Source organism: Chiroxiphia lanceolata, chromosome 11, assembly GCF_009829145.1.
Source record: "Chiroxiphia lanceolata isolate bChiLan1 chromosome 11, bChiLan1.pri, whole genome shotgun sequence".
Classification (NCBI taxonomy): Eukaryota; Metazoa; Chordata; class Aves; order Passeriformes; family Pipridae; genus Chiroxiphia; species Chiroxiphia lanceolata.
The window spans coordinates 17,215,284-17,243,204 of record NC_045647.1 but is presented as its reverse complement, the minus strand read 5'-3'; the positions used below and the strand labels follow the sequence as shown (position 1 = coordinate 17,243,204).

Sequence of the window (27,921 nt, the reverse complement as noted above, 5' to 3'; positions counted from 1 at the left end):
CTGGAGCTCACAGAGGAACTCAAGACATACCTTCAGGATTTCCCCGTCCGCGTAGAGCACGTACATGGTCACCTCGATGTTCTTCTGCACACTCTTCCCACCTCTCTCGAAGTCCCCCTTTTCCAAGGTCAGGTACAAGTCATTCCGTATGTCACCTACAGCGAGAGAGCGGAGCCACATCCTTAAATTCTGCAGGGAGCACTCAGCGGGGGCAGCTGGATTCTGCACATTGTTTTCTGTGTTCTGCAAGACTATGGCTGATGCCCAAATCATTCCAAGCAGCAAGTTAATTGTTAATAAGGATGAACATCATAATATCAGTGCATAAAATCAGACCATTGTTAGTAGTAATGCCTTTATTAAATGTGAACTCAGAATCAATACTGGCTTTTGTTATGTAAGTGAGGAAGGGAGAAAAACCCTTCAGTCCTACTGCTTTGCCTAGTTAGCTGGGCTGGAAGTATCAGGCTAAGCCTGACGAAACATCATTAGCATCAGACTTCCTATTTCCAATAGTTTTAAGAAAAATAAGTATTTTTGTGATGATCAGCAGAACGCTGCCCTCAGTTAGCTCTTCAAGGAATTTCTATATTTTCATAATTTCCTTTTATCAAAACAGCAAAACAAACTCAGCCTTTTTGGAAACCCGCTTGTCATTCAGTTCAGATGGATTAAGGAGGAATTACAAATACATTTTTTGCTAGATTTCTGGCTAGCCTCTGGTATCCATATGCATGGCTGTATGAAAGAGGGCAGGATGGACACTTGCCAACTTCTCACTACGTCACTCTCAGGAGCTTTCAGACCAAATTACTATATTCAGAAATAGAAATGCTCGTGTCTCTCTCAGCATCTTGTTATCCTGGATTTCACAGACTCTAGCTCACTTCTTTTTTTTTTCCCCTCCCTTTTTTTAGAATCTGATTTGGGAAACTGCATCCAAAACTGCTGTGGTCAATTCTAACCCCTGCACCAAAATTTTTCTGTAAGATTTAGTTACTGTCACTATTTCATAATGGTTCACACTTACCACTTCTTTTTGTCTGCTTGCCAGAAAGGCAAACATACTAAAGGGCAACATGTAAAAATATTAATAAAAAAATATTTAAATCCTTTCAAGGCAAGTATTTTGTTAAATAGACTCAAGAGACTAAATAGCAAACTAATGGAATGGTTATCCAGCATAGGAGAGACTCCTTCAATGTCTGACTTCTTCCACTTGGAGAAGCTGATGCAGTTAAATCTGTGTATTAATCAGAAGCACAATGAAATAGGCAGCATTTGCTTTCAGGCAGTGAGGGATATCCTTTTGTGTCCGTCAGAGCAGTGCTTCAAATTCTTCTTGAAGTCTATAACCCCACAGAATTTGTTCCTTAATCTACTGTAGGGACAAACAATAGAAGCTTTCAGTCCTGACTTTACTTTCAATTTTATTTCTGGAGATAAGTACAAGTCTTTAAGCACGGAAAATACAGCTCTGTGGCTGACAGTCAGTGCTTGCTGCGAGGAGCTCCCTGTGAATGGGAATCTGCATGCAAAACGTCCTCCTTTCTCCATCAGCCTCCCTCTCGCTGGGGGTTCACACAGAGCTGGAACACCTCACAGTCAGAGGGCTGGGATGCCAGGGTTCATTAACGGGGAAAGACGACAGTGAGAGCCTGGTGAAAGGCCTCAAATATCCAATCTGCTTTTTCTTATCAAAGAACCGTCATCAAATGCAACAATCCCCGGCCCACAACAGGAGAAAATTATCTTCCTGTTCAAAATCAAGCTGAGCTACCTCTATGCTGACTACAGGGATATCAAGGAAATACAAAACTCACCACAAGAGACAGTTTAAGCTGGGACTTCTGTTCTGAAAACCCTTCTGCTTAACTGACTCCATCCCTTTTTCTTAGCGGTTTGCACAATCAGGAACAAAAGTTTCAATTTGTAAGCTATAAATCTTAACAGAAATTAATTGTACCCACTATAATTAGCACTTTGGAGTTCCCTATTTATGACCTCTTTTCTGGAAGACAGTCTGGCTACACAAAGTCCAATATCAGATGGCAAATCATTTTCCAGCCTAAATTAAAGGTAGCATTTGGTTATATATAGCATCATATCTTCTATTAAGGTCAACAGGAGGGATATTACTGCACTAATTAAAAGAAATGCCTTCGGGGTGGGGGGTAGAGGGACATAAAAAACAGTGGATTTGCATAAAAAAGATGGGAAAAGGTATTTTAGTGAAGTATAATGGTGCGCTTTCTCTTGCAAAAATACTCTATTGAATCTTAAAAAAATAGAAAAGGTCACTGCATACAGTAAAATTAAGGAAGTAAATGAGTCTAGCAAAGACAAAAAGCATTTAACTATCAGCTACGGAGCCCTTTGGTTTCTTGAAAATCTGGAGTTAAAACTACAAACTCCCACACCTCAATTTATTTCAGTGTAAAGAACCTTCCTACAAGGAGCCATCTCCTTTCCTCAATATACCACTTAAGCACATCGTTTGCTGAGGCCTCACAAGGTTTCTTTTTTCTTCCAATTGCTTGTGGTTTCGAGGGATTTGAGCTCTGCTACACTAATGGGCTGCACAGAAACTACTGCAAATGCTCCAACACCGAGCAGTTCATTAAAATGCTTATTGTGAGTATGCAAAGTGCAGGGCCAGAGAGAACACTCAGCACCACGTCACCCTGTGCACACACAGACAGGGTGAGCAAACCAAAGGTGTGACCAGCAGGACCAAGAGATGGTGCTTGTCAGCTCTAAGCCACAATGACAACGTACTGAGTGAAAAATCTTGGCAGACAGAGCTTTCCCCAAATTAATGCCACTTGTAAGAAGAAAAAGATATAAACAATGAACTTGTTGAAGACACCGGCCCATTCATGCCCTCTGCATGGCAAACTACTGCACAAACAGCCCTGTGTTTATGACAGTAATTCCTACATTTTGGGGGAAAACCAGGATGGTACCTCAGCTTGGATCCCAGAGGCCTCACATCTTCCCAAACAGCAAGTGCAGATCATAAACTGGGTGAGCTGTGGCCTCCCATCACCAGCAGAGGAATAAAAAAAGTGCTAGAAGGCCAGTGGGCCATGGGTATTTATAGAGTAAAGCCTGCTGATGTCATTTTAAGCTGAGGTCTCTTTGTGCTGGATGGCTGTCAAAGATGAACTGAAAAGCTAGTCAGAGTTTTCAGAATGGTATTTGTTTCAAAGCCCATCTTTCCACAACTGTTTTCAATTTAAAAACAAAAGTAAACTGCTTTTTAGCATAAAATACGTGTACTTTTTACACACAGTAACTGAGATTCATTTCCTATGAAATGTCTTGAAAAAGAGTATTTTGCACAATAATATAAAAAGATTATTTTCTGATGTGTTACAGGGCTCTTCCTTTATCAACTCCCTTCACCTTTACTGGGATTTTGTTTTGTTTGTCTGTTTTAACCTATTTACAAAGCCTAATGCCAAATGTACAGTTGTTTAAATTATAATCATAAATTATAGCTTGGGGGGGGTTGGTTCATATTGAAATGAAATCCTTTCTCATATCACCTGAAGCTCCTCTAATGATAATGGGGAAAAAAAGGAGAGGTGGAAAAGGCTACACGAGCCAAATATTGATTTTGTATTTGCAACATAAAAGGAATGTACTGGAAGATTTCCAAATAGTTATTTATCATTTTCAAGACTGGATAACACGAAGTAGTCCAATGGCCACTAACTGTCTACTATCCAGTGGAATAAACAGCAGTTTATCCTGACAAGGTGTGTGGGTTTTCCACTGGACAACTAACCAGTTACCTGAACTGCAAAGTAGTAACAATTTACAGAAACTGCATTTAACACTGTTTATTCAGGGATCCTAAAAGATTTTGGACACTGAGGACAGGAATGGTCCCTGCTTTACACAGGGGAACACCATGTCAAGAAAGACTGCATAATTCACATCAGTTCCTGCAGGAGAAAGAGACACAAAATTCTGACATCTCAATTCTAATAACTTTTTTTTCTAAGTTGTCAACGTTTTATGACTTTGTGAACCTGTAAAGGACACGTAATATACCCCTGTAAGCTGGGGAAAAGTGGCAGCTCCCAGCAGTCAGAATGTCCAGGTAGTTTCAAGTAACTTAATAAAATAACTGGTTTTATCCAGATTTTTTAATATCCTTGGATTTTTTAAACTGAATGTTTAGCCTTTTACAATTTAAGCAGCCAAGGATTAAAAAAACCCCAATCTATCTACAAAAACATCAGTATTTATGTCTCTATCCATTAAATTGCTGAGATGGTCCTATTTAGGGCCCCACACTGTGACAGGTTGTCTGCTTGACTCTCTGACATCCCTGGGTTTAGCATTTCCTTGAAAATAGTTTCATTTTACAGAAGAATGAATGGGCAAGAAGAGTAGTCAGAGTATCTTCCCCAATGGCTTCTGAAGAAAAACCAAGCATTTATGTCCTGTATGTATAAACAAACACCCCCTCAGCCAGAGTCAATCAGCATCACCCCACTGACTGCAGCAATGTTACAGCAGTTTGAGCCACCAGGGGAAGTAAAATCTTTGAAGAAAACTGTAAGATGCAGAACACTTCTACTCATGTACAGTGTGATCATGTGTTCTGGCTGCATCTGTCCTAGCTCTTTACAGGGGTAACTGCCCTGCTTTCTGGGTGGAATATCATCTTGAACTGGACAATCCCTCAATGGATGGCTCTTCCCTGCAGTAGTTCTGGAAGTTGCTGCTTTGGAAGGTGACAGCAATCAGATTCTGATCTCAAACAGCAAACTACACCCTTACTGGGAGTTGTAACTTCCTCCAAGTGAAAACACACAACTACTTCTGAAGTGCAGTGATTTCAACACAGAGCAGGTTAACAGGACGATGCCCAGGAGCAGCTTTGGGGTCATCACGTCACTGTACAAACCACAGGGACTGAAGGACAAACTGACCAAGGGCACTGCGTGGGAAAGGTCTCCAGCACCTCTGGTCTTCTTTCTGGCTGACCCTCAGGGACTTGTTCCCAGTCATGTCCTCAACACACTGGGATTTTCCCTGGCTGTAACAGTGCCATCACCTCTGTCACCAGTGTAAAGCCCTGCTGTGTTACCCACTGCATTCCTGCCTGCCTGGCACAGTCACACAGCCCGGGAATCACATTCAATCCACTTCAGCAGCTTATTGCTCTGCCCCTTCACCAGCCAGGTCCTAATGTTTTTCAAGGCCTATACTCTTGAAATAGTTACAGTCAGCAACTATTAACATAATTGTGAGCAATATTACAGCAGGAAAGGGAAACAAAGGCTTTATCTACTGCCTGTATGGCAAATTAAATTAGCTTTTTTCCCCTCTAAACAGAACACTATGCAAGTTTAACTCTGTGTGCTCCTCTAGCTTTCAATGAGCAGAACACAATTGTTTCAAAGAAAAAGGACAAGCAATACTTACTAGGTTATTTACTATCCATTGTTTGACTTCTATGTGTAGAATACAATTTATACAATGCTCTTTTTAAATTCAATGATTTGCCTGGAACAGTTGCCTTTCAGTAGCAGGAAGTTGTTTTTTAATGCTTTTCATTTTTATCTCCTCCAACTTTCCATTTCCACAAGTTTATTTATGACAGTAAGACTTTTTATACTCCCTGTAAACACTTTTTTTACCTAATTATGTCTTTTGGTCTCATTACTTTGTTGCCATGAACGTTCTAAGACTGGCTGATGGGTTTTGCCATGTCCTCTTCTTAACAGATTTTTGCCATGACTTTGTGCTCACTGACAGAACAGATGCTGAGATGTTTCTCACCTTTGCTACCAACTCACCTGTCACAGCTACTAAATTTGCCTGAAACCCTGTGCTGTGAAGAGAGACAGTCTCCAATTCTCTGTTATCAAAGTTTCCCTGTGATGTTATGATTTGCTGTCTTTACCAATCCCCAACATTCCATGAAAGATATGAAAATGGAAAAAAAAGCAAGCAATAAGCAGACATTACACAGAAAAGCAGAAACTTACACCCAACAATCTTCATCTCTGCATCAGAAAGAAAGGGGAGAGAATAAAGGGAAAGGAACGGGAGAGAAGCCAGGAAATTAAGACAAGGAGAGAGAAAAAAGAGAAAGAAACATCACTCACGAGTAGAAGATGAAGCATGCACTTTTCATCAGAGCATCAAAGTAAAAGACAGAATACTTATCAGCACATGGGGAAGGGGAGGGATGTCCTGGGGAGACTGACAAACGCCAAGCCTATGCAACAGATTCTGATCAGCAAGTTCTGTACACAAACACAGCTGCAATCCCAAAGCAGCACATGCCTCATTGCTCTTAGCTCTGGGGAAAGGTAAAATTGTCAGGATCAGACTCATGGCCTTAAACCCAGCAGCAACTTAGAAAAGGAAAAAAAAAACCCATCACAAATGAACAAAACCCCACCATACTTCTTCATGAGGCTGGTTTGACTGAATCCCTTCTGATTTGGACAAAAAAGACAATGGAAGCCTTTATGATGCTCTTCTCAGATCACAACACAGTAGGAAACAAAGAACATTTTATCTTTACAAACAAAGACAGGCATGGTTATTTTGTACAGTATTAAGCTTGTTCTGCACAGCCATGAAAGATATAAGCCCATAAAGACCAGTTTCACTTTGTTTCTTAATGATGACCAGCTACCACTGATGTTGCTCATAGCTGAGGGACAGAAAAGAGGGTTTGATACAGTGAACTAATACTACAGTTTAGAAAGCAAAACAAAACAGGAAAACTGTGTGGTAAGACAGACCTACAGAACTTTAATGGTTAAGATGTGCACATGTGAAAGGATTTCCTACTAAAAAAGAAAATGAAAACGTTCAAACCTATGAGAAAGAAGATTAATTTGAAATGCTAGAGTTATTTATTTTTTAAAAACCGATTCTTTGGCTCAGCAGAATGATTACTGCATATTTTAACGGTACTAGGTGACATAATCTATTAATTTACTCATTAAAAAACATTTTTAAACCACACTGCCTTGAAAAACCTGCATCCACTTGCAAAATACAAAAGTCATGAACTTTCTGTGCTCTTTTCTGGAAGAAAAAACCCTGTGTTTAGTGACAAAGAAACAGTTCTGAGGCAAAGCAAGGAAAAGGTAGTTTGACAAAGACAATTAAAACAGCAGACATGGTTGAGAACTGTTCATGTGCATGGCAGGCTTTGGTTTTTGTTTTCTTTTTGGTCGTGTCCCCAGTTAATTATTTTTCAACGTAAGACAATGCTCAGAAAGCTAAGGAAGAATGTTTGATCCTGTAACAACACAAGCACAAAGTAAATTGATACACATCCCTTGTTCATGTAGAATGGTTAATCCACCTGAAAGGTGACTTAACCCAAACGTTCTATCCTGGATGGCAGGTCAACTCAAACCCCAGTTTGATCAATTGTTTTAAAAGCTAAGAACGGGCAAATATGTGCTGTCACTTGAATATCTCAAATATACTTTCATTAAATAAAAAATATTGATAAGTAATTAGAATGAGCACTGTTTGCTGCATTAACGGAGTTCCATTACATTTCAATCTCCTAATTTTCATGAGAATTCCTTATCCTGGAAAATATCCAACACAGTGAGAGCCTTTGTTCAGAGCCCCATTCATGATCACCTCTCTCTTCACATCTCATCTCTACTCTGGCCATGTCCTCATTTACAATTACAGTGAAAGTCCATTCACACTTCCCTTGGCTGCCTTTCTTTTCTTACCTGGTGTTTACAGACATGCACAAACTGCTTTTCTCCACAAATGGGAGCCTTTTCCTTTCCAAATACAAATGCCTAAAGCTCTGCATCCAAACTCTATATATGAAAACCTCTTGTAGCCCCCTTTGAACCAAGGAGAAGTTCTGTGTGTCCAATGTCTCTGCAGAGGCAGGAAGCATTTAACAGCAGAATGGTGGTCCTTTCACACATTTGTTACTATCAATCAGTATTTTAAGCATATGTATACATATCTGTATGTCCAATTCCAAAGAGATTATCATCCTAAAATCCCAGTGTTTTCTCCAACAAGAACTGTGGTTCTCACAAAGAAAATCTGGAAATTTGAATTAAATGCAATGAATAGAGAATTTTAAAAGCTTAGAGCAGGAGCACTTTTTGCATGAAAACTGCTGCCTTGCTTCTCCAGCTCTGGGCCAAAGCCCTGCCCAAACCAGCAGAATACAGGGAAACACTGAGGACACAAAGCTGTTCCTTAAGCACCTGAGGGACTCCTCCATACACAGAAATAGAGGATAAAGCAATTCTTGCAGGAGAATCAATTCACTCACACAGGTATGTAAATGTTATTTTTGATGCTGGCTTTTCTAGCTGTGATCCAGCTATTCCAGCTGACATATCCAGCTGGGATCTCAATTACAGTAGATCACCTTGCAGCAGCTGTTTCTGCAGATGAACCTGTAATAATTCATCTTTTCTTTATTTGACTGCTTTGGGTTATGACTGGAACTGCTATAAGGTCACTAAAACCTAAAATTTATAATTGGCCTTACAGCTCACATCCTCTGCTGCTCTATTACTATTTTCAAGCTCATTAGTAAATAAAAGAGATGTTCTAAATCCTTTGACTGTAGTTTCTAGAAATTCTTCCCACCTACTCCCTATTTTATTGTGGTTTCTGAAGAGCCTCCACATAGAAGCTACAACAACTACTTCTGATCCTGATGTGTCACCGCAGCCTCTCGAGTAACAAGACCTGATTTTTTCCCTGTTATGCTTTCATAAAATTTCCCATGTCTGCAAAGTCATCCTTGGTCTTGCTTGTCATGCACAGCAATGAGGGAACAGTCCAAATGCTACACATGCAGGGTCATTCCCAAGCCCATTCCTTCCCACACTGCAGAAGTGAGGACAGTGTAACACCAGCTGTTGTATGGCTGCACGACTGGCTATGTTCTGGGTTCTTCCCTAGCTGAACTCTTGGCTGTGCTGGGGTTATCTCAGCTTCTGCCAAAACAAGAAGCATCTCCAGCTATTGCTCCAGAATTAAGGATCAAAGGAAGCACAGCAATGTTCCAGCCAAGACACCTGTTGCATGGACCAGGTGCTCTGCAAGGCCAGCTGGAAAACCCAACCAGATCCCTGTGTATAGTCAGGGATCACACCAACTCCAAAAAATCAAGGTTGCAAATGGAAACTCTTTTTCCAGGCTTTGGATTATTGAGAAGAAGAAACTTCATGCATTTAAAAAGAAACATCTCTACGCTTGAGGGATAATCTCCACACATGAGGGATATCCAAGTGTCAGGGGTGGTGGGGGGAGTATCCTTCCAGATCACCTGCTATACATGTTCATATAACACCTTCTATGACTATAATGTCCATTGATTAAAATGATTCAGCATACCTTCCCAAACCTGGAATTGGCATTTACTGATAAATAAGGCAACTCTTCTGTTATTATCTTGTTCAAGTAAATCCCCCATCCCAGTGCAATAGTGTGGGAGAGTATGAGGAAAAAAAACACCAACATTTTCAGATTAGAGCTGCTGTGTTTACCTGGCATTATAACATCAGGAAAACCCAGCTTCCTGGTAACAGAAACGCCTCTGTTGAAGATCATGGGGTTTTCCCTTCGAATCTGCTCCATGTCACCACGAAGAAGCTGAAGAGAAATTATAAGTCCTGGAAAAAACACAAATATGTTCATTGTTTCTGACCTAAGAATCAGATGTCTGTGTATACAAGGCATGCAGGTAAGCTAATGTTTTACTCCACAGTTAATTTAAGACAAGTATATAAACAGAGTTCTTTTCTCCCTTGGAGTAATTTAAAGCTGAAATGGAAGAAACAAAACTGTTACAAGGGATCAGTCACAAGCACAGCATTATATTAACATACAACGTTAAAAAATCAGAATACTTAATTTCACAGACAGGTCACAAGCTACAGCAAGTACTTCCATTACTTCAATTCCTCATACACAGCAGGTTACAATACATGTGTGAACAATGCCACCTCTATCTGAATAACCACACAGTATGTAGAACATCTCTAAAGTACCTTTAATCCTGCTTAACACCATGAAAAAAATTAAATCTCACAGCATATCAGTTCCACTTGTTTCTTTGACTGCTTCATAAAGGGGTGTTGATTTTAATGAAATTCCCATCAGTACACCTCAACACGTTTCAGGAATAGCAACTGGCCAAACTGACTTCAGCAACCAGCTCTGTTGTTCAGTGTATTAACTGAAAAACAGCTTGACCAGGAATAATTACACAGGTAATCTCAGTCCAGCTGTTTCCTCCAGTTGCTTTTATTTTGTCCCATACTACACCCCTAAAGCAAGGATAATGTATTGGTAAAATTAACAAGTCCAGCATTACGATACCAAACAATACCAGGATTAAGCTCAGCCCTGCAAGCTCAGTCTCACCTGCTGAGCACAGGCTACCAGCCTCAATATCCACGGGAATTACCTTCACAGTATCCATGGGAATTACCTTCACACAGTCATTTCCCACATCCTTTATCTCCTTCCATGTCAGTCAGTCAATAGTTCTTTGTATCCTCCCTGTTCATTCTCCAGAACAACACACACCAAACCAAACTCTGGTCTTGCATGAGCCATCTAAAGTTCTGCTGTTTCCTAAGCTTAATACATGGGCTTTGTGAACAATATTTAGTCACCATTTTGTCAGACAAGTTACCAGAGGAATGAAACCAGGAGGATCATGTACCTCCCACCCAATTCCTGCTTTCTTCCCTTGAAGTTATTTTCAATCCTGCTGTTTGGCTTCAGCCAAATTTAGCAAATAAGTGGATATCTAGATTACAGGAAGACTGTATAAATTTTATGAATACTGGGAGTTGGGATGAAAAAAAAAAAGAGCATAAAGCCTTAAAATGAAGGAAAAGGGAGGCCAACCAGCCAGCTGGACAGTCAGCATGGATGTACTCAAAAGCTGCCAAAACATGCACTTGCAACTGTCCAGCTAAGAAGGCAGAAGAGCACTGCAAAGCTCTGCAGGGAAAACACAGGCTTGAAAACCATGGAAAAAAAATCCAGCCCTTTTGGATACCACGTGCAAGTGGATGTGTGTGTGTTGTCTATGTGCTACAGAAGGTTCCACAGCACACAAGAGATACACGTTCATGACAAATCAGTCTTGACTATTTTTGCCACTTACAGAAACACTCTTTCATTTTATATCCTCTTCTGCTATTAAAAACAAACTAATGAAAATAAATTTTAAAAATTGCAGTGCAAAAGCACTAGAGCGAATTTAGAAGTTCAGACCTCTCAGTACTTAACAAAAAGCACCAGAATTAATCTGTCATCCATTAGAGTCAGTCACTATAGGTAACAGAATATATAATTTTTCCAGCATGGTATTACATATATAACTTATGCGATACTTTCTCACATAATCCGTCCCAAAAAACTTGTGCCCAGCTCCCTGCTCTCCCCACAGGTTCTGTACTCCCCACTCCTCTTTTCTACCCAGCATATCCTTCCACTTTGTTTCTATTCCTTGCAGCAGATCTGAAGGACCAACTTTACACAAGACCTGGGAAGGTGGTGAGAGGAAGAACCAGTGAGCTTTTCTCCAGGGAAACATCACACTCGTGGTTTGAGAATTTTCTCACTCTAAGAGTGGGTTCTGAGAGGCCCAAATCATATTCTTGATGCTTAAATCAGCCTGCAACCCTGCCCTTCCCACAGCACAACTCCTCTGCCAAGCTTCAACCTCCTATTCCAGAGATGAACGACATCTTAACGAAATGCCTGAAATCATTATTTTAAAAAGCCCAAGGCAAAGGTAAAAAAGTTATAAGCAACTCAGGAAAATATTCTAATGATAACTAGTGGATAACCTGAACTGTAACAGGAGGAGCAGCAGGGAAGGAGACTGGCTTGACACATGGTAAAATGCAAACCTGAAAAATGTTTTATTTGCTTATTGTTGTACTTAATATCTTCTATGGCAGTGTGAACTCCATATTCCACTACAGTATCTCAATATGCAAATAAGTGAAATTAAGACAAATTCAGTATTTGGTCATCAGAATGCCCATGAATGAGGCACTTGGTAATGAATGCAAAACTCGCTTTAATGAAGCACAACTGCATCCTATCAGCTGGTTCATTTGGAATGGCATAGCAATGATCTCTGAATTAGCAGCTCCAGACATCATTAAATGAGGTAAAAAGATAAGATTTACTTTCCATATTTATCTGTCATTAGCTGGGAAAGCAAAACCTCACATCTCAGTGAATTTCTCTGCTATAAATAATCAGCAGTTTCCTAAAGGGAATCTTCAGCTCTTGTCAAGACAAACAAGCACAAGTAAATATTTACCATAGTTGGAGCTGGGTGCTGTGTATTTGGTGCTGGACTTGCGGATGATATTTTCATGGATCTGGCACCACTCATTTTCGTTGTTACACCTAAAATAAAAGAACACTAATTCAAGTTAAATGCTTTCTGCTGAACCATCTTAGAACAGGAGAGTCAGCTTTGGTGTAGAGATAATATGAAAGGTTTGGATGAATGAGAGAAATCCCACGTAACTCTTGTTTTTAAAAGTGGAAGGAAACAAAAATATAATAGATAAATCCCTAATAGATTAATCCCTAATAGTTATGTCATTTTTATGGACACTCTGGAGCCAGTAGGGACTTTTCTGTCACCAAAGCCATTGTTTCACTCTTCAGATTATGACAAGACCAAGAAAGCTCTGGTTGTCCTGTTTGAATCCTGTGTATGTAGAAAATAAATTTTCAGCCGAAATTAACTACTGCCATATATTACCTTTTTGTTTTTAATTTATTAAAAAAGTTAAAATCAAGAAATAAAAGTGAAATTTGAAAGACTAAATGAACTCTGGATTTTTTTAAGTATCTCAGGAATTTACAATGAGTCTTTTGCTTACCTACATATTTTACAGAATGCCTTGAAACATGATGCAATCTAACCAAAATCCAGAGCCCAAAATGCAAGAATTGCAGTGTCACTGAGAAAGGAATCAAGGAAACAAGCCCCACGTTCTGAGTCCGTAGCTCACTGTCCCATTGTATGAGAGAGGGACATTAGACTGGGGGAGAAAGGCAAAGAACTGAAGTGTCCCTCTTTATTAAGCTTTTACATGAAAGATGAGCCATATAATCTCTTCTCTTGTGAAAAAAAATGGAAACTTTACCACAAACAGTGCTACGGGCCAAAAAAGAAAGGAAAACCAGTATGTTGATCAAGTCTAACTGCATTTTAAATTCAATTGTGTTCTATTTAAATTACAACTGCAAGATTTAATGATTCCCCATGAAGTCAGCAATTTTTAACTCAGCAGCAATAGTGAATCTTATTTCCCCTGAAAAGCAATTGAATTAAACAATTTAATTAAACTTCTGTCCTATTGACTCTTAAAGGTTAAAAAAAAAGGGAAGTTAATGCTCTAAGCTTTCAGCTCCTATGAGTCTTGAGAAATAAGTCACTTAGCAAAACTTCTCCCAAGGATATGAACATTTTTTCCCTTTTTTGCTTCCCCCCCCAAGAGTACAACACATCAGCACAACCAGGGTAAGATACAAACCAGCTACACTGAAGACATCAGGTATTTTTTTGTTTGCTGCATTATGTAACTGAAGAATAGCATGGCAAAAGGAAATTAGGGCTATCTAGAACACATAGCAGTTGGTCATTTCTTACAGCCTCTGCATTACAAAACTGCCAAGAATAATGAGAGAACCCACAAAGCCTGTTATGGCATTTACTGACATCCCCCCAAATGCTATTGTAACAGCAAAAGGAACAGAGACAACTTGGAGTAAATGAAATACAAAGTGCAGACAGCAAAAGAGGAAAATATGGAGAAAAACCCTTAGGAGTTACTTTCTTCCACTGTGGTACCCAAAAATATTCATTTAATTAAAACGCTGATCAGGCTGTAGTCCTGAGTTATCTGGTGCAGTTAGATTGGGATCATCCCACCTCAAACCTTAGCTCCACCTCTCCCACCATCCCTGCCTTCCCCTGCACTGGGTTTAAGTATCAGACACCTCAGCTGGCTGTCAGGAACTCCAGAATACACAAAAACCTTCCCACACTGGCCACAGGACATGATACTTTGGCAGGGGAGAGGAGCAGCCAGGCTCAAGTCCCCTGCCCCGAGGTGGCTGGATTTGGGAGGTTAGAGGGTACAGCCCTGTCTGTTCCTGCTCCTCTCTTTATGGATCTCTTGTTCATAAGTTTGTCTAATCCCCTTTGGACCTGCTCACACTGCCTTGGGTTGTATCTCTTTCCACTATCACTTTTCTCCTCTTCAAGCTGAAGCTCCCCACATTCTCCATTTCTGATAAAGAAATGTCCCTGTGTCGTTAAACATTTCACTTGCTCGACTCCCCCCCTTCTATCACTACTATATCCCTTTGGGGAGGAGACATCAGCTATCCACAGTCACTCAAGACAGGTCAGCACTGAAGTGACCTTCCAGACCTCCACAGGATGGCAAATTGACTGTATCTGCACTCCCCAAAACAATCTCTCAAAACCAAACCACAACAGAGCTGAGGCATTAATGGCCAGTACAAACCCCTGTCAGTAACTGTGGTGTTCTGTGCTAATTCAGCTTACACATCAAGAAAAAATAATAATTATCTTCACATGGCCAAGGCATTAAAAGTCATTTATCCTACTGCAAATAATATTCTCCTAGAAGTAGAAGGATAACCTATAGGACAAATTCTATACCCTCCTCCCAGGTAAGATTACAAAAAATGCCTACCCTCTGATAATTTTTTAGTTGCTGTACCAGCCTCTGGAGTGCAAGTTAGAATAGATTTCAGTCTCCAGTGACTTATGTCTGCCAATTAACCTGAGCCAAAGTTATCCCAAATCAACAAACCGTAAAGATTGCTAAAGCCAGTGCTGTACCAGGTACCAAGGTAAGCTGCACTTTGCATTTCCTGAACACAAAAAGGAGGATATTCTCCCAAGTTTGACATGTAGGCCTGAAAACATTTGCTTGGACCGTGTTTTATTGTGTTCAGATTCTACCTGTCCAAATACCAAATAGATAACAGAACGTGTTCCTCCCCTAAATAAGAATTTTCCCCTGAACCAGCCATCACCTTTTGAGGTCGGCTGGTTCCACAGGAGATTTACCACTTGGAATGTTTGCCATCCCCCAGCTGGGGACAGCAATGGGATGTACAAATAGCAACTATGCAATATCAAAAGGGAAAGGCATTCAGGCATTAAGGGGAAAGAATTTTAAGCGCTGGAGAAGGAGGAAAAAAAGGATAGAAGGAAAATAGGACAAAAAAATAAAACTGAAAAAGATAACATGAAAGAGAAATACATGAAGTTTTTAGAGGAATGGTAAGACTAACACAAAGAGTAATGTTCAATGAGCAAAAACTTTCATTAGAGATAAAAGTTAATATGAAAATAAATACAAAAATATGAAACCAAGTGATTTTAAAAAATGGACTGAGAATTTAATTTCCATCTCTCTTTTTAAATATTTTACATGTATATTAAAAAGAATTATAAAAGTAAACCTTTATGCTTTTACATAATGAGCTTATAACTACAGCTGTGTTACTATATCCTCTTAGTGAGATTTTAACATGACTGTGGGATTAACAAAGAGGAAAATCTCAATTGTGAGAAAGAAGTATTTTTCAGCCATAAATCTTTAACAATAATAAGGCAAGCAGAGAAAGACTGGTGAAGTAAATTGATTTTTTTTTCCCCCCCTCCCATAAGCATTCTCTCTTGTGGATCCAGCAAAAGTCTCCCTGAAAGACCGTGTATTTGTTTCAGCCTTTGTTAGGTTTTCAGTCTCTCAAATTTTTTCCAGCTTCTCCCTGTGAAAAGGCTTTTCTGGCTGGCTGCTGGCTGCCTCATTTGTGGCAGCCGTAAGCTTTAGCCAGATAGTGTACAAAAGGAATGCTTTTTACTGCTCCTTGAAAAACACAAATACACCTCCCTCCTTATTTCATCTTTATGATGGTTTTGAGTTGGCCCGGGGCATGTTAGCAGTAATCAAAATGAGAGCAGCAGGTAAGAAAAGCAGTTCAGTGCTGTTTAAGCATTCACAATCAATTTTAAACTTACTAAAGACAAAACCCTGTCATTTCAATTTTAGCCTACAAAGCAAGAAAAGGGGGGTTAGCTAAAGGAATGTGTAAAGGGAAGATGCAAGAGATAAACCTGTGAAAACTCTGCCATGAAAGACCAACAGCTATCAAAGCTGCAGAGGGGATAAGCTGGTGCCCTTCAGATAAATCCACGTTCCCTTCTGAATATACCTGCTGGAGTTTTACAGAGAACACTCCAAGCAGCAGTAACACAAAAGAAAGAATGCACAAGACTTAAAACAACCCAGGAGAGTGATAATAGTGATAAAAAATTACAAGCATCTGATTACAGAGCTGAATTCTGTTATGGGCTCTCCTTCCCCTCTGGGAAGGCAGCAAGGGCTGCGTGGGGGACACGAAAACAAGGGTTGGGGGGAGCAGATGTGATGGTACAAACCTGCTCAGGCATTTGGGCACACACTGCTGGCACTCTGGGTGCATGAAGGGAATCCATGTCAACAAAACACTTCAGATTAAGAGGAAGAAAAGGGAAGCTCTGTATGCTGTAACTTTTATTGTTGTACCAGGACTTTGGATTGCTCTAAGTCACTGTGTGACTTTATTTGTCCAGTATTTTAAAAAGTTTTTTCTCTTCTATTTTTCAGTGAATCAGAAGCTAAAGATGCATTAAAAGGGTACCAAAACAGGTATCTGATAACCAGAATGTTCCATTTCTGTAAACATTCAAGATGTTGCAGTTGCAATTATTAACACCACATCTACAAGGACAATATTAACATGAACTACACAACCAAAACCCACTGGTCTGAGATAAGCTGAAACTGAATGGTGATAAAAGGCCAAAATTATCCAAATTTGACCAACAGAGAGGAGAAAGATGACCATTTTCTTCCCTGTAATTTGATATTTCTGCTCCAGTTTTCATAACTGCTGGCAAAGGAAGAATGGAGGAGCTGACTCTGAGAGACTTTTGTTTGGACTTCAGAGATTTCTAATGTACGAAGAGAAATCCAAGAACCTTTCAGTGAACAGTAAAAGACATTTTTTTCATTTATAGTTTCCCTTGAAGGTCAGTTTTTCTGCTGCTGAATGCACTTCTCAAAGAATAACAAAGTTCTGTAACCCGCCAAATTATCTTATTACTGTGGCCACAGACCACAAAGCAGTGTCAGCTGTATCTCAGCCCATCTGCAAAGCAGATCTTGCCAGTAGTTATTCTCACTGACAAGAGATTTAAATATTCCCTGCAGTCTCCAGACAGTTTGTCTGTGGCCTCTTTATTACAACTGTGAGACCACAATTCAGAATAAGAATTTGTTAGTTCAAAGTTCAAAATCACAAATAACTGTAAGACAGATTCCTGCTCAGGAAGTGTTGATTTGAGTTTTTCGGTCACACACTGTTGACTTCAGTTGTTCTCTATCTCCTTTTGTGGGTCACTGTGACTGGTAAGGAACAGGAGATGGAGCACAAGTAACTATTCCCTTCACAAGATGAAATACAGCATATTTCCTTGGGTTTGAGCTTAGCAGATTTTAAATAAATCACATTAATAAAAGAGCAGCTTTGCATGTCCCAGACTTGGGCAATACTCAATAATTTCTGAAGCATTTCACATACCTGAAATATCTGTGGATAATATTCATTAGTTTCTATGAGCTGCTGGAATAATAAAGAAGCAAAGAACTTCCTTCTAGGAGTTACTCACGTGTAAACTTTGAGAACAAAATCCTTCTCTTCCTTTATTTCAGAGATTGACTGAAGCACGTCCATGATGCTCAACACTGCACAGCCATAGGGGCGGCGATAGTGTAAATGAGGGGGCCCTTTTTTGGAATCATTGAGCAACATACGACCTACAGTGAAGAGAGAAATGTAAAACATCAGGGATTGACACACAGCCATCCTGTCTGTTGTGTTCCATGACCCCTCTGAGCAGGCAAGTTTCAACTCCAGCCTTCAGTCTGATATTTGTGCACTAGGTCTGCTGGAAGTGGAGTTGGTTTTCCCCTCAGCAGCCTCAAAATGCTTGGCTGTGTGTTGGTACCCAAAGAGGTGTTTTGGTAGCACACCAGTGATGCTGAGCAGTGCTGGGCTGTGCTGGTACCCAAAAAGGTGTTGATAACACACCAGAGATGCTGGGCAGTGCTGGCTCAGCATCAAGGTGGCCTCTGCAGCATCCCTCCCACACCAGGAGACTGGGGTGGGCAGATCTTGGGAGGGGACACAGCCAGGACAGCTGTGACCCAAACTGACCAAAGGGATGCTCCAAACTATGTGGTATCTGCTCAACAATAAAAGAAAAGAGAATGGAGGAGGAGACAGGGACATTTGTGACTGAAGTTTTTCTTCTGGAGTGACCTCTCCATGCACTGAAGCCCTGCTTCCTAGGAAGTGGCTGGACATGGACTGCTGATGAGAAGTAGAGAATGAATCTTTTGTTTTCCTTGGCTTCTGCACACAGCCTTTCCTTTTGCTTTATTAAACTGCTCTGACCTTCACACCCATGAGTTTTCCTCCATCTTATTCCCCCCCAACCCTGTCCTGCTGTAGGGGAGTGATATTGCAGCTTGGAGGGCATCTGGAGTCCAGCCAGGGTCAACCCACCACAACTTCTCACTCTTAAACTGCCTCAAACCCAGAGGTCCATTTGAACCTACCTGACTTCCTGGGCTGCTTTAATTAAGGGGCATCACCTCATTTAGCTAAACAGAACAGTCGAGGGCAAAGTGAGCAGCATCATGTCTGGCCATCTTTGATTTGCAGCTCCACGACACGTATCTGCATCCAGATGGGCTGACTACAAATCATCTCTGCACTGAGCCAAGAATACGCCTTGTACTCACCCATCTGATCCACACAGAGACTCACTGTGGTCCCTCCATTATAGTTCAGAATTTACACAAATCCTCACTTTATACATTGTGTATTATATATCACATATTATATATTGGTCATAGATCATGTTTGTCTTGCAGCGCAGGGAGGAGAATTCCGAGGTACAAAGCTGCTCAGTGACTCACTTCCTATTATTAAGGCAGTTTTAAAATAGAGTAAAAAATGCCAAGGCCAGAAAAATCACTGTGATAATCTAAGTGAACTTGTAACATTACACACAATAATTTGTCCAGTACTTCCCACATCAAGGTTAACACAGCATATCTTCCTACAAGCTTCATTAATCACTTCAAGTGATAACAGAGTCATTTGTGGCTTTGAAGGCACATTGTCATTCACAGGACAACACACAAAGCTGTGGTTTCACTAAGCTGTTTAGACCTGCTGTACTTCAGAAAAGGTGTCTATGGCTGCTAAAGGATGTCAGCAGTGACTGGGCTGGCAACAGGGTTAAACACCCTTCCACTGCAAACACTCCCTGGCCATTCCTCAGTTAACTGAAAACCTGAAAAACATGATGACAATGCACTACTCACTTGTTTACAATAATATAACTGAAGAAACTGTCTGCTATTCCCACTTTATGTTGTTAACATTTTAGGTCTAATATTTAAAACTATTTAATATTTAACATAGGTAAAACATGTACTTGCTAATTTCTCAGGGGAAGTACAGACATTAATAAATTAGATCCATTTAAACCTGTTACTAACTAATTATATCCTTTTTAATTTCAACTTTTTTCTCTCCAACACCTTCCATCTATAAGAGATTCCAGCAATTCAATTCACATACCAGATATCAAACAGTCACTTTAAACACACTGCTGGGCTAAGAACTTCGAGCACTGCACTATACTCTGTAAGGCACATTCTAAATTCCGCTTTTGTCACAAATACCTCCCATTCTTGCTACTGCAAGTGTCAAAAAGAATAAATGAAGCCTAGCCTGGCCTGGCTGACTAGTCAGAGAAACCCATTCTCCCTAAACTTGAGTTTAGGCATCTCCCTAAACTTAAGTGTGGGTTCTTGGAAGCACCACAGACTCCTATGGTAGAAAGCAGACCTTTATATATATTTGTTTAACAGCCTCTGATTTACTAGATGTGGATGGGCAGGTATGCTGCTGTCCTGTCCTGTAAACTAACTATAAACATCAGTAAAAAGACCTCATTTGAAATTTTTAAACGTTAAACAAAAAGCCTTTTTAGCTTGTCCCTCTTCCCAAATGTGGTGTTCAATCAAGTATTTTGTTTCAGACTAAGAAAAAACCATCACTGTTTAACAGTCACCAGTAACTTTCTAACATTTAGCTCCATATGGTCTGCATGTTAATCAGTCTATGACTGAGTTTTGGAAGTGGTTAAATCATTATGGAGTCAGCTAATTAAAACATACATTTAAAAATACTCTAAAGGCATTGTTAATTCTATCTATTCCAAGCACTAAATCATACTGTACCTATTCGGATTACATGGGCAACTATGTACAAGTCTCTCTTCATGTCCTTGCTGCTGAGGTCCTGAAAGATTGGAAAAAATACAGACATTAAGAGGAACATGTTGCACTTCCAACGTAAGTGTAACTATATCACACAGATGAAAACTCTCAAATTCTGTGTTACAGAAAAAGAGGCCAAAGCTTCTAAAAGTGAGCTTGAAAAACAGCCCAAAAACCAGGAAAAGGGGAACCTACAGAAGAGCAAAAGGAAAGCTGGAGTGAATGAGGACAAGTAAGTACAATTGACCCTGAGAGACATTTAATAATAAAGAAATAGATTAACAAAACACACATAACACTTTTCAATAATTCATTACTGCAGCATTTTGCATTCACATGTTAGAAGACATCTTAACTGCAATTTCCTTGGCACGCTGTAGTTTTCACTGATAACTTTATAAACAAATATGAACTTCAGAGACATTTCTCTGCCTTTTTTTTTAAATTACGGGAAAGATCTAAGAAACATTTGTTCCTAAAAACATCAGCATTGTTTAACAAGTTTTCCTTATGTTACTAACCTCCCAGACAAGAAGATTTTAAACAGATACTACGTACTGTGAGAATATTCATCCATGTTTTAGACTGATGAAAAAAGGCTGCCCCTTTCTCCACTCTATTAAGTGCTGTCATCTTACTTTCAGACTGCTTATGGAAAAATTAACTGGAACAATCTCAGATAAAATTCTGTGGTTTTGCTTAAATGAACTCCTCAGCTAAGAGGTTTTAAAAACACTGTAAAAAGAAATAAGTGGAATTTTTATATAAAAGTGGGGAGGAAATTTAAACTGTGGACAACTAAGTTCTGCTAATCATAGACTGAACCAATTTAGAATTAAAATTTGTATTTTGCTGAAAGCTAAAACACAAATTTTAAGTCACACAGCAAATTTCTTTCCCATGTGACCTGAGAAACCAAATCTCAACAACTGAGATTATGATGGCAATGCAACCCCAGATTACAGTGACATGTAGCACAATAAAATCTGGGCACAGTGACTGAGAACCGGGCACAGTGACTGAGAACCAGGCACAAAGAGAATTTAATCTAAGGAGAGGTGTCAATCCCTTTCCAATCATGTTATATTGCTGAATTACAGCAGGCAAGTAATAAATTCATGGCTGTATCTCCTCACTGTTTAAAAGTAGCACTGTATTTCCCAGGGCAGCATATGCAGGGAGTTGCAAATACACTGTTTGGGATCCTGCTAAAGAGCAGATCGTGCCTCTCCTGAGCCAAAAAATTAAGCTATAAACGTCGTCCTTAGCATTTTCTCTGCAAGTTTTCTTCTGCTGCTGCACCAATAAGGGAACACACTTTCTAGGCTTTCTCCATCACCCAACATACCAGTGTAGCAGCATATGGTAGCCTTTATCTTACATGTCTTGGAGACATGAAGTTCCACACTAAGAGGGGGTTTGACATAGTTTTAATCTCAACAGTGCCTGACAAGACATTTCAAAGAGCAAAAAAACTTGGAGGTAGTGCTTAATACTCTAGAGAGCAATAGATTCCTGAAAATATCTGTGCTTTGACAGGGACAATTTTATTATACTATCTGATTACCAGTTCTAATTAACAGCAATTTAAAGAATTATTTTTTTTAAAGGGCAGCTGTCAAAACATCAGAAAATGGCAGGGCATGAACATATTGATGGGTTCACACTTCAGTCGTTTTTCAATTTCACAAAAAAATACACTGTGTCACAGTCAAGAGGCAAGAAATGTGGGCCCAGATGGCCTTCTATTTGAGTTTGTGCAGCAGAGGCTTTTTCCAAGGCAAGAAGTTCTCATAATGACATGGATCAAACAGTCAAAAGCCCCAACCCCTGCAAGGAGGTTTTCAGATAATTCCTCTGCAGAGAATGCATGCACATGACTTAGGACCAGAAGAGGACAAACTACGTTTATTGTTTGCTTGTGTGCCATATAAATAAAGACAGAAAGGTGTTTTTAGGACTGCATCCACAGGGTGGGTACTTCCCATATCCTTCTGAGCTGCTGCTTAAATGATACTGGTTCACAATTAAAATAGTAATATTATAATTCTAATATTTATTAGAAAATCGGTTCAGAAAATCGGTCCTAAATTTTCCCTCCATTATTGGGTATGGAAAAGAGTTACTCTCTAATAACAGTTAGTTCTTTACAGTGCTGGTTTCTAGAAATGTTTAGTTGTATGTTAAAAAACCCAAACATCATCACAACCACCTCCAAACCACTGGAATCAAGGATACCTGTCTGCCACTAATTAGTTATTTAATTCAGTTGCCAACCTCATAGGGTAGAGAAAATAAGATATTTAACAAAAATAACGAGCTTATACTGTGCAGTTATGTTTCAATTCAGACCCAGGAATGTTTCTAAAGTGTGCACAGGTTGAGGTTTGCTTGAGTGAGCTTTGATCTTCAGAGCGAGCAGCTTCTCACCTTTGCTATGATATGACAGCAGATGTAAAACCAAAGCCTAAAACCAAAGCCTGAGTAATTCTGATATCTCACACAAGGAGACAGTTGAACCCCTGGCAGTAACAGAGCAGGAAAAGACAGGGATCCCTTGAACTGTCTTCTTGCCTCTGGAAAAGATGAGTTTTTGAAAGATACTGCGGTGAGGGAGGGCTAGGAAATAAATAAATAGAGTCAAGATGAACACAAGCTTGGGAACAAACCTGATAATCACAGAATTATCTTATCTTGGAAGCATTTCCTAATTAATAAGTTATGGTAAGATAGAACTATTGGGGATAAAATGGTTATTCAAAAAGCAGTTATTTGTTTCTCTTTCCCAATAGACTTTGAAAAGTCCTTTGAATACACTGATGAAAAACACTGTATCAAAAGCATGCCATTTTTTGCACAGATAATTTTTCTAATTATAATTCCTGTTATGTGGAGTATATGTTCTAGCAGAGTGAGAAGAGTCTAAGCACCTACACCAGACAGAGGGATGGAGTCTGAGCACCTCAGAGAACTGATACTGCAGCAGCTTTGGTATTTTTGTACAGTAACACCAAAAGGCTACTTGGGGGTGATCTCTGGTCAGGAGAGGTGCTGCAGAGTGGCACTGTCTACAATACTCCAGACTGGTCTTTTTTACACTCTGTCATAATATGCAGCAGGTCTCTCCTGGAACTATGTTATGTCCCTGGCTGCAGTATATCATCATTTTTTAAAGAGTGTAAAGGCTGGTTTGAAGGTCACCAGAGCAAAACTGTTCCAAACTGTTCGCCACAGAGTGAAGCAGGACAGTTGTTCCAGAAAGCTGACCCAAAGTCATGTGGCATTGCTGTAGATGGGGAAGTTTGATGGTGAAAATCTTTTCCAGAATTATGAACCTCAGAGGCCTGAAAGTGTCAAACTCGACAGAAAGCATCCTATCCTGCCTTTTGGGAATATTCCTTAGGGATATTCCATAAAGACCAGACACCAGAGCTGGAGCTTGCTCCCTGGGCACTTTCTCTTAGCAGGGAAAGACTCTTGGTGTTGAGTTACCAACCATGGAAACACTAAGAGACTGTTACCTCTGCTGCTGTTTAACCAGTTGCAGCACTTCCTAAACCCAAACTGCTACTGCTGTCAGCATCCATGTCAGAGCTATTTTTGGACTGACCCATACCTCTTACATCCAGATGGAGGCAGAACTGAGCATCCTTATATCTGGCTGGATACACTCTGTTCCTTAAGAGGAGAAATTTCACTATCTTCTTAAAGGAAAAAAAGGAACTGTACTGGGAACCTGTTTCAGTGTTCAGCCCTGCCTGACCTTAGAGGGTTCCACTGCCAGAACCAAAGTTTATATCAAAGCTCTCCACCGTCTTTTTTTCTTTACTGAAGGTAAAAATACTTCTGCCACAGAGCTTCCAGCATGTGCACGAGCTAAAGGTGAGACACGATGGTGTTTATCACACTTGGGATCTGATATTCCTCACAGTTATTCTGTCATGGGCTGTTAAGTTTCAACATCTATAGATTTTCGTATCTGAGAAAAAGTGGCAGATAAAATCATGGTCTGACATATGATTCAGAGGGAATTCTGAGGGAATTTTAAACATAACTTAAGATCACTGCAGAAAGGGATTTCTGACAAGGGCATGTGGGGACAGGACACGGGGTAATGGCTTCACAGTGCCAGAGGGCAGGGCTAGATTAGACATCAGGAAAAAATTCATCACTCTGAGGGATGAGGCCCTGGCACAAGAGAAGCTTGTCCAGAGAAGCTGTGGATGCCCCATCCCCGAAGGTGCTCAAGGTCAGGCTGGATGGAACTCTGAGCAACATGGTCTAGTGAAAGGTGCCCCTGCCCATGGCAGGGGATTGGAACTGGATGATCTTTAAGGTCCCTTCCATCCTAAACCATTCTGTGATTCCATGATTCCATTTCAGTATAACCAGTACAAACGAAGAAGGCACTCAGGTGAGGGGTGAGTCTGAAGAATCAAAAAGAAAAAATCTGAGCTGGTTACTTCATTCCCAAATGAGGAATCATCTGCTAGGAGCCAGACAGGTGTTACTCCTTCAGTCTTTCTGGCACAGAAAGTCAAAGACTGCTGGTGTACTTGGTGGTATCTGCTGTGCCTCAGGATGGGGTAGTTGTTTGCACAGACCTGCTGTGGGAACTCTGGATGTCACAATGTTCCCTTTATTCCAACCAATTCCTCGTAGCTCAACGTGGCTGTTGTTTCTGCAGCACATCCTGTTCCCTCTGTCCCATCCACACCCTCTGCTCCCGACCTGGGAGGGTCCTGCACCATCCACCTGGGGCTGCTACACGGACACTCCAGTGGGCTGTGACAAAAGTCTGCCTGCAGAATTTTCAGGTTTTCTCTGTGTGCTGTTGGAGTTGTTTGCCTGCCTTTGACTCTGAAAAAAGTGCTTTGTTTTTTGTTCAGGCCATCACAGCATCTTCCTGTGCCCTAAGATATCTAAGAGCACAGCACATGCAATGAAAATATTAAAAATTTCACACTATGAGCAGGAAAAGATGCACTTCAAAGGAAGTACTTTGGATTATTTACTTAGCCATAAAAATAATTTAGCAGTACATTCATTTTCTATGTTAACATTAAGTCACAACCGTAACAAAACTTAGAAACAGCTTCTGTTCTGCTCAATATATTGGAAGGGAAGAATTGTTTTTCCCCCCTCAGGGTGAGTGATCTCCAACTACACTCCTGGAAGGGCAGAAGGAAGGGAACAGACACGTACTGTGAACAGAGCACACATTCGATCGATCTTCTCCGGGTTCCTGGGGCCTCCATTCTTGTTTAACCTCACCATAAACCTCTCACTGAAAAACAAATAACATTAAAAAATGTAAGTCTTTCAGGTACACACTTCAACAGAAAAATGCAGGTAGGTATGGGTTTTATTAAAAAAAAGCTGCAGTGGTTATTATAATTCCAACATATATGAAACAGTACTCACTGATCTTCCTCAAGTTACATGGAGTAGCACAGAAGACTTTTAATAGTAAGTACTCTGCTTGTGAAAACATTGTGTTGATGCATATTCATGATGCAATAACATTATTTTAATGTGAATATAAGAAGCACAGAATCTGAGCACATTACAACTCCTCCAGGCAAAGGCTAAGGCAAACTTGCTGAGGGCCTTTGGTAAAACTGAGTTCATTAAAATCCACTCAAAACTAAAAGTAACAAGAATACCAATTAAGCAATCTCCTCTAACACACAGTATTTATAGAGGCAATATCCTAATTCAAATACATTAGGATTCAATTGATACAACTCTTATCAGTCAAATTAATCAGCCCTTCTATGAATAAAACCAGCATGTATAGCCAGACTGCAAAGTGAACACTCCTTACTATGGGTGGTAAGACATGGACATTCATATTATTTCTAAAGACAGAGAATTTATGTGTAAAAAAGAGTTTGATGAGTAATTTTTTCACAAGTGTGTAAGATCACACCAAGTATTTTCTTCCTAGATTTTCTAGACCAGAATTTTCATCCCAGATTTTCACAGAAATAAAACGAGAGCACATCATTAGATCTTCCAGCTACAGTTCCATTATCTCACAGGTCCTTTCAATTCTATCCAGTATGACTGTATCAACTCCATTAACCTTTATCTGACACATTTTCCAGTACTGTTGGCCTGAAAAATATGAAAACACAGTGTAGACACTTTGGTAGTTTGCTCCCAAAGGCCACTCATCCCTACTGTTAATCCACATGGATTAATCACTGCCTGATTTCAGTGTGCAGCCAGTGCTTTTTGTTACTCTTCCTTCTGTATGTTAAAGAGCCCTTTAGAAAAGCTCATTTCTTACAGGGTAGCAGTGACAGCCCCCCAAACAAGTAAGCAACTTAACACTGTTAAGAAATTCAAGAAAAAGTGCTGGAATTGTTTTATAGAACTTACCCACGGTGCAATTTTCCAACAGCATTTCATGAACAGTTCTAAAACTGTAGGATTGTAACAGTCTGGTACTGGCACCACCTACACCACAAATACCAACACACACATCTGTGTATTCCACACACACGAAGCCAAGTCCCTACTCATCCTGACTGGAATGTATCAGACATCACAAATTGGCCTTTTTACTACAGTTCCTGCAACCTGTCCATTGTAAAGGCTGATATATTTTCAGAACTGTTGCTTTTGTTGGAATGGTTCTGCAAGCACGACTCACACACCTCGTTATAACCTCTGCACGATTATTTGTGAGTTTATCGTGCTCAGCAACCCAGATCATCCTCTCTGGCTCTTTTGCTCTCCCTGTTATTCACTATTATCCCAACCTCCATGTATCCCCCAACCCCATTCAGTTATAATTTTAATTAATTTGCCACCAAATTGCTGAAATGCCACAAAGAAATCCAACAGAAACAGATATTTGATGATTCTCTACCTACAACTGCTTTGAGATGTCAATTAGTAAGTTAAGAATGTTTTAGCAAATGCTTTAATGACGTGGTATAATCAAATCTTTTAGTAAGAATTCTGAGATGTGTTAAGTGGAGAGCAGGGCAATATTACAACTTGAGTACATTACAACAACACTTTTACTCCTTCATAGTTACCTCTATCTACCTAATACATAATTTAATAACAACATTACATATTCTATTTTAAATTTCCAGTAAGATATATTTTTGAACTTTCAACACAGGTTTTTCTTTAATTATTTCAGCACTAATGAGCATTTCATTTTCATACAGAAGCTGAATACCACAAAAAATTTGTCTGCCACAAAAGGCTGTGCAGGCTGTCCCTCAGACAATGGCAGAGAAAGGAGTGCCAAGGCTTTGAGATGAGGTGTCTATATATATATATTTCATTCATTACCAACCACTGTACTGCTTAGTCTGCTTTCAAAACACCCAAAGAGGGATATTCTGGAGACTTGCTTGCAGGGTTGTATTCCATTAATAAGTGGAAATATTTTCAAGTTTGCAATTCATCTTTTCCT

General features: G+C 39.9%; 1 protein-coding gene across 10 annotated transcripts in view; it reads right to left on the bottom strand.

The window, feature by feature from the left end:
• Positions 1–27,921, bottom strand: part of DOCK3 (dedicator of cytokinesis 3) — a 192,389-nt gene that overhangs the window by 69,769 nt on the left and 94,699 nt on the right. For all 10 annotated transcript variants that reach the window (XM_032699099.1, XM_032699096.1, XM_032699100.1 and 7 more), the window contains exons 10-15: positions 25,686–25,767; positions 20,442–20,502; positions 17,792–17,939; positions 12,341–12,429; positions 9,534–9,659; positions 31–155 (exon numbers count right to left, since the gene is read on the bottom strand). In XM_032699099.1, coding sequence (XP_032554990.1) covers positions 31–155; positions 9,534–9,659; positions 12,341–12,429; positions 17,792–17,939; positions 20,442–20,502; positions 25,686–25,767 — 631 coding nt within the window. The remainder of the gene's footprint in view (positions 1–30; positions 156–9,533; positions 9,660–12,340; positions 12,430–17,791; positions 17,940–20,441; positions 20,503–25,685; positions 25,768–27,921) is intronic.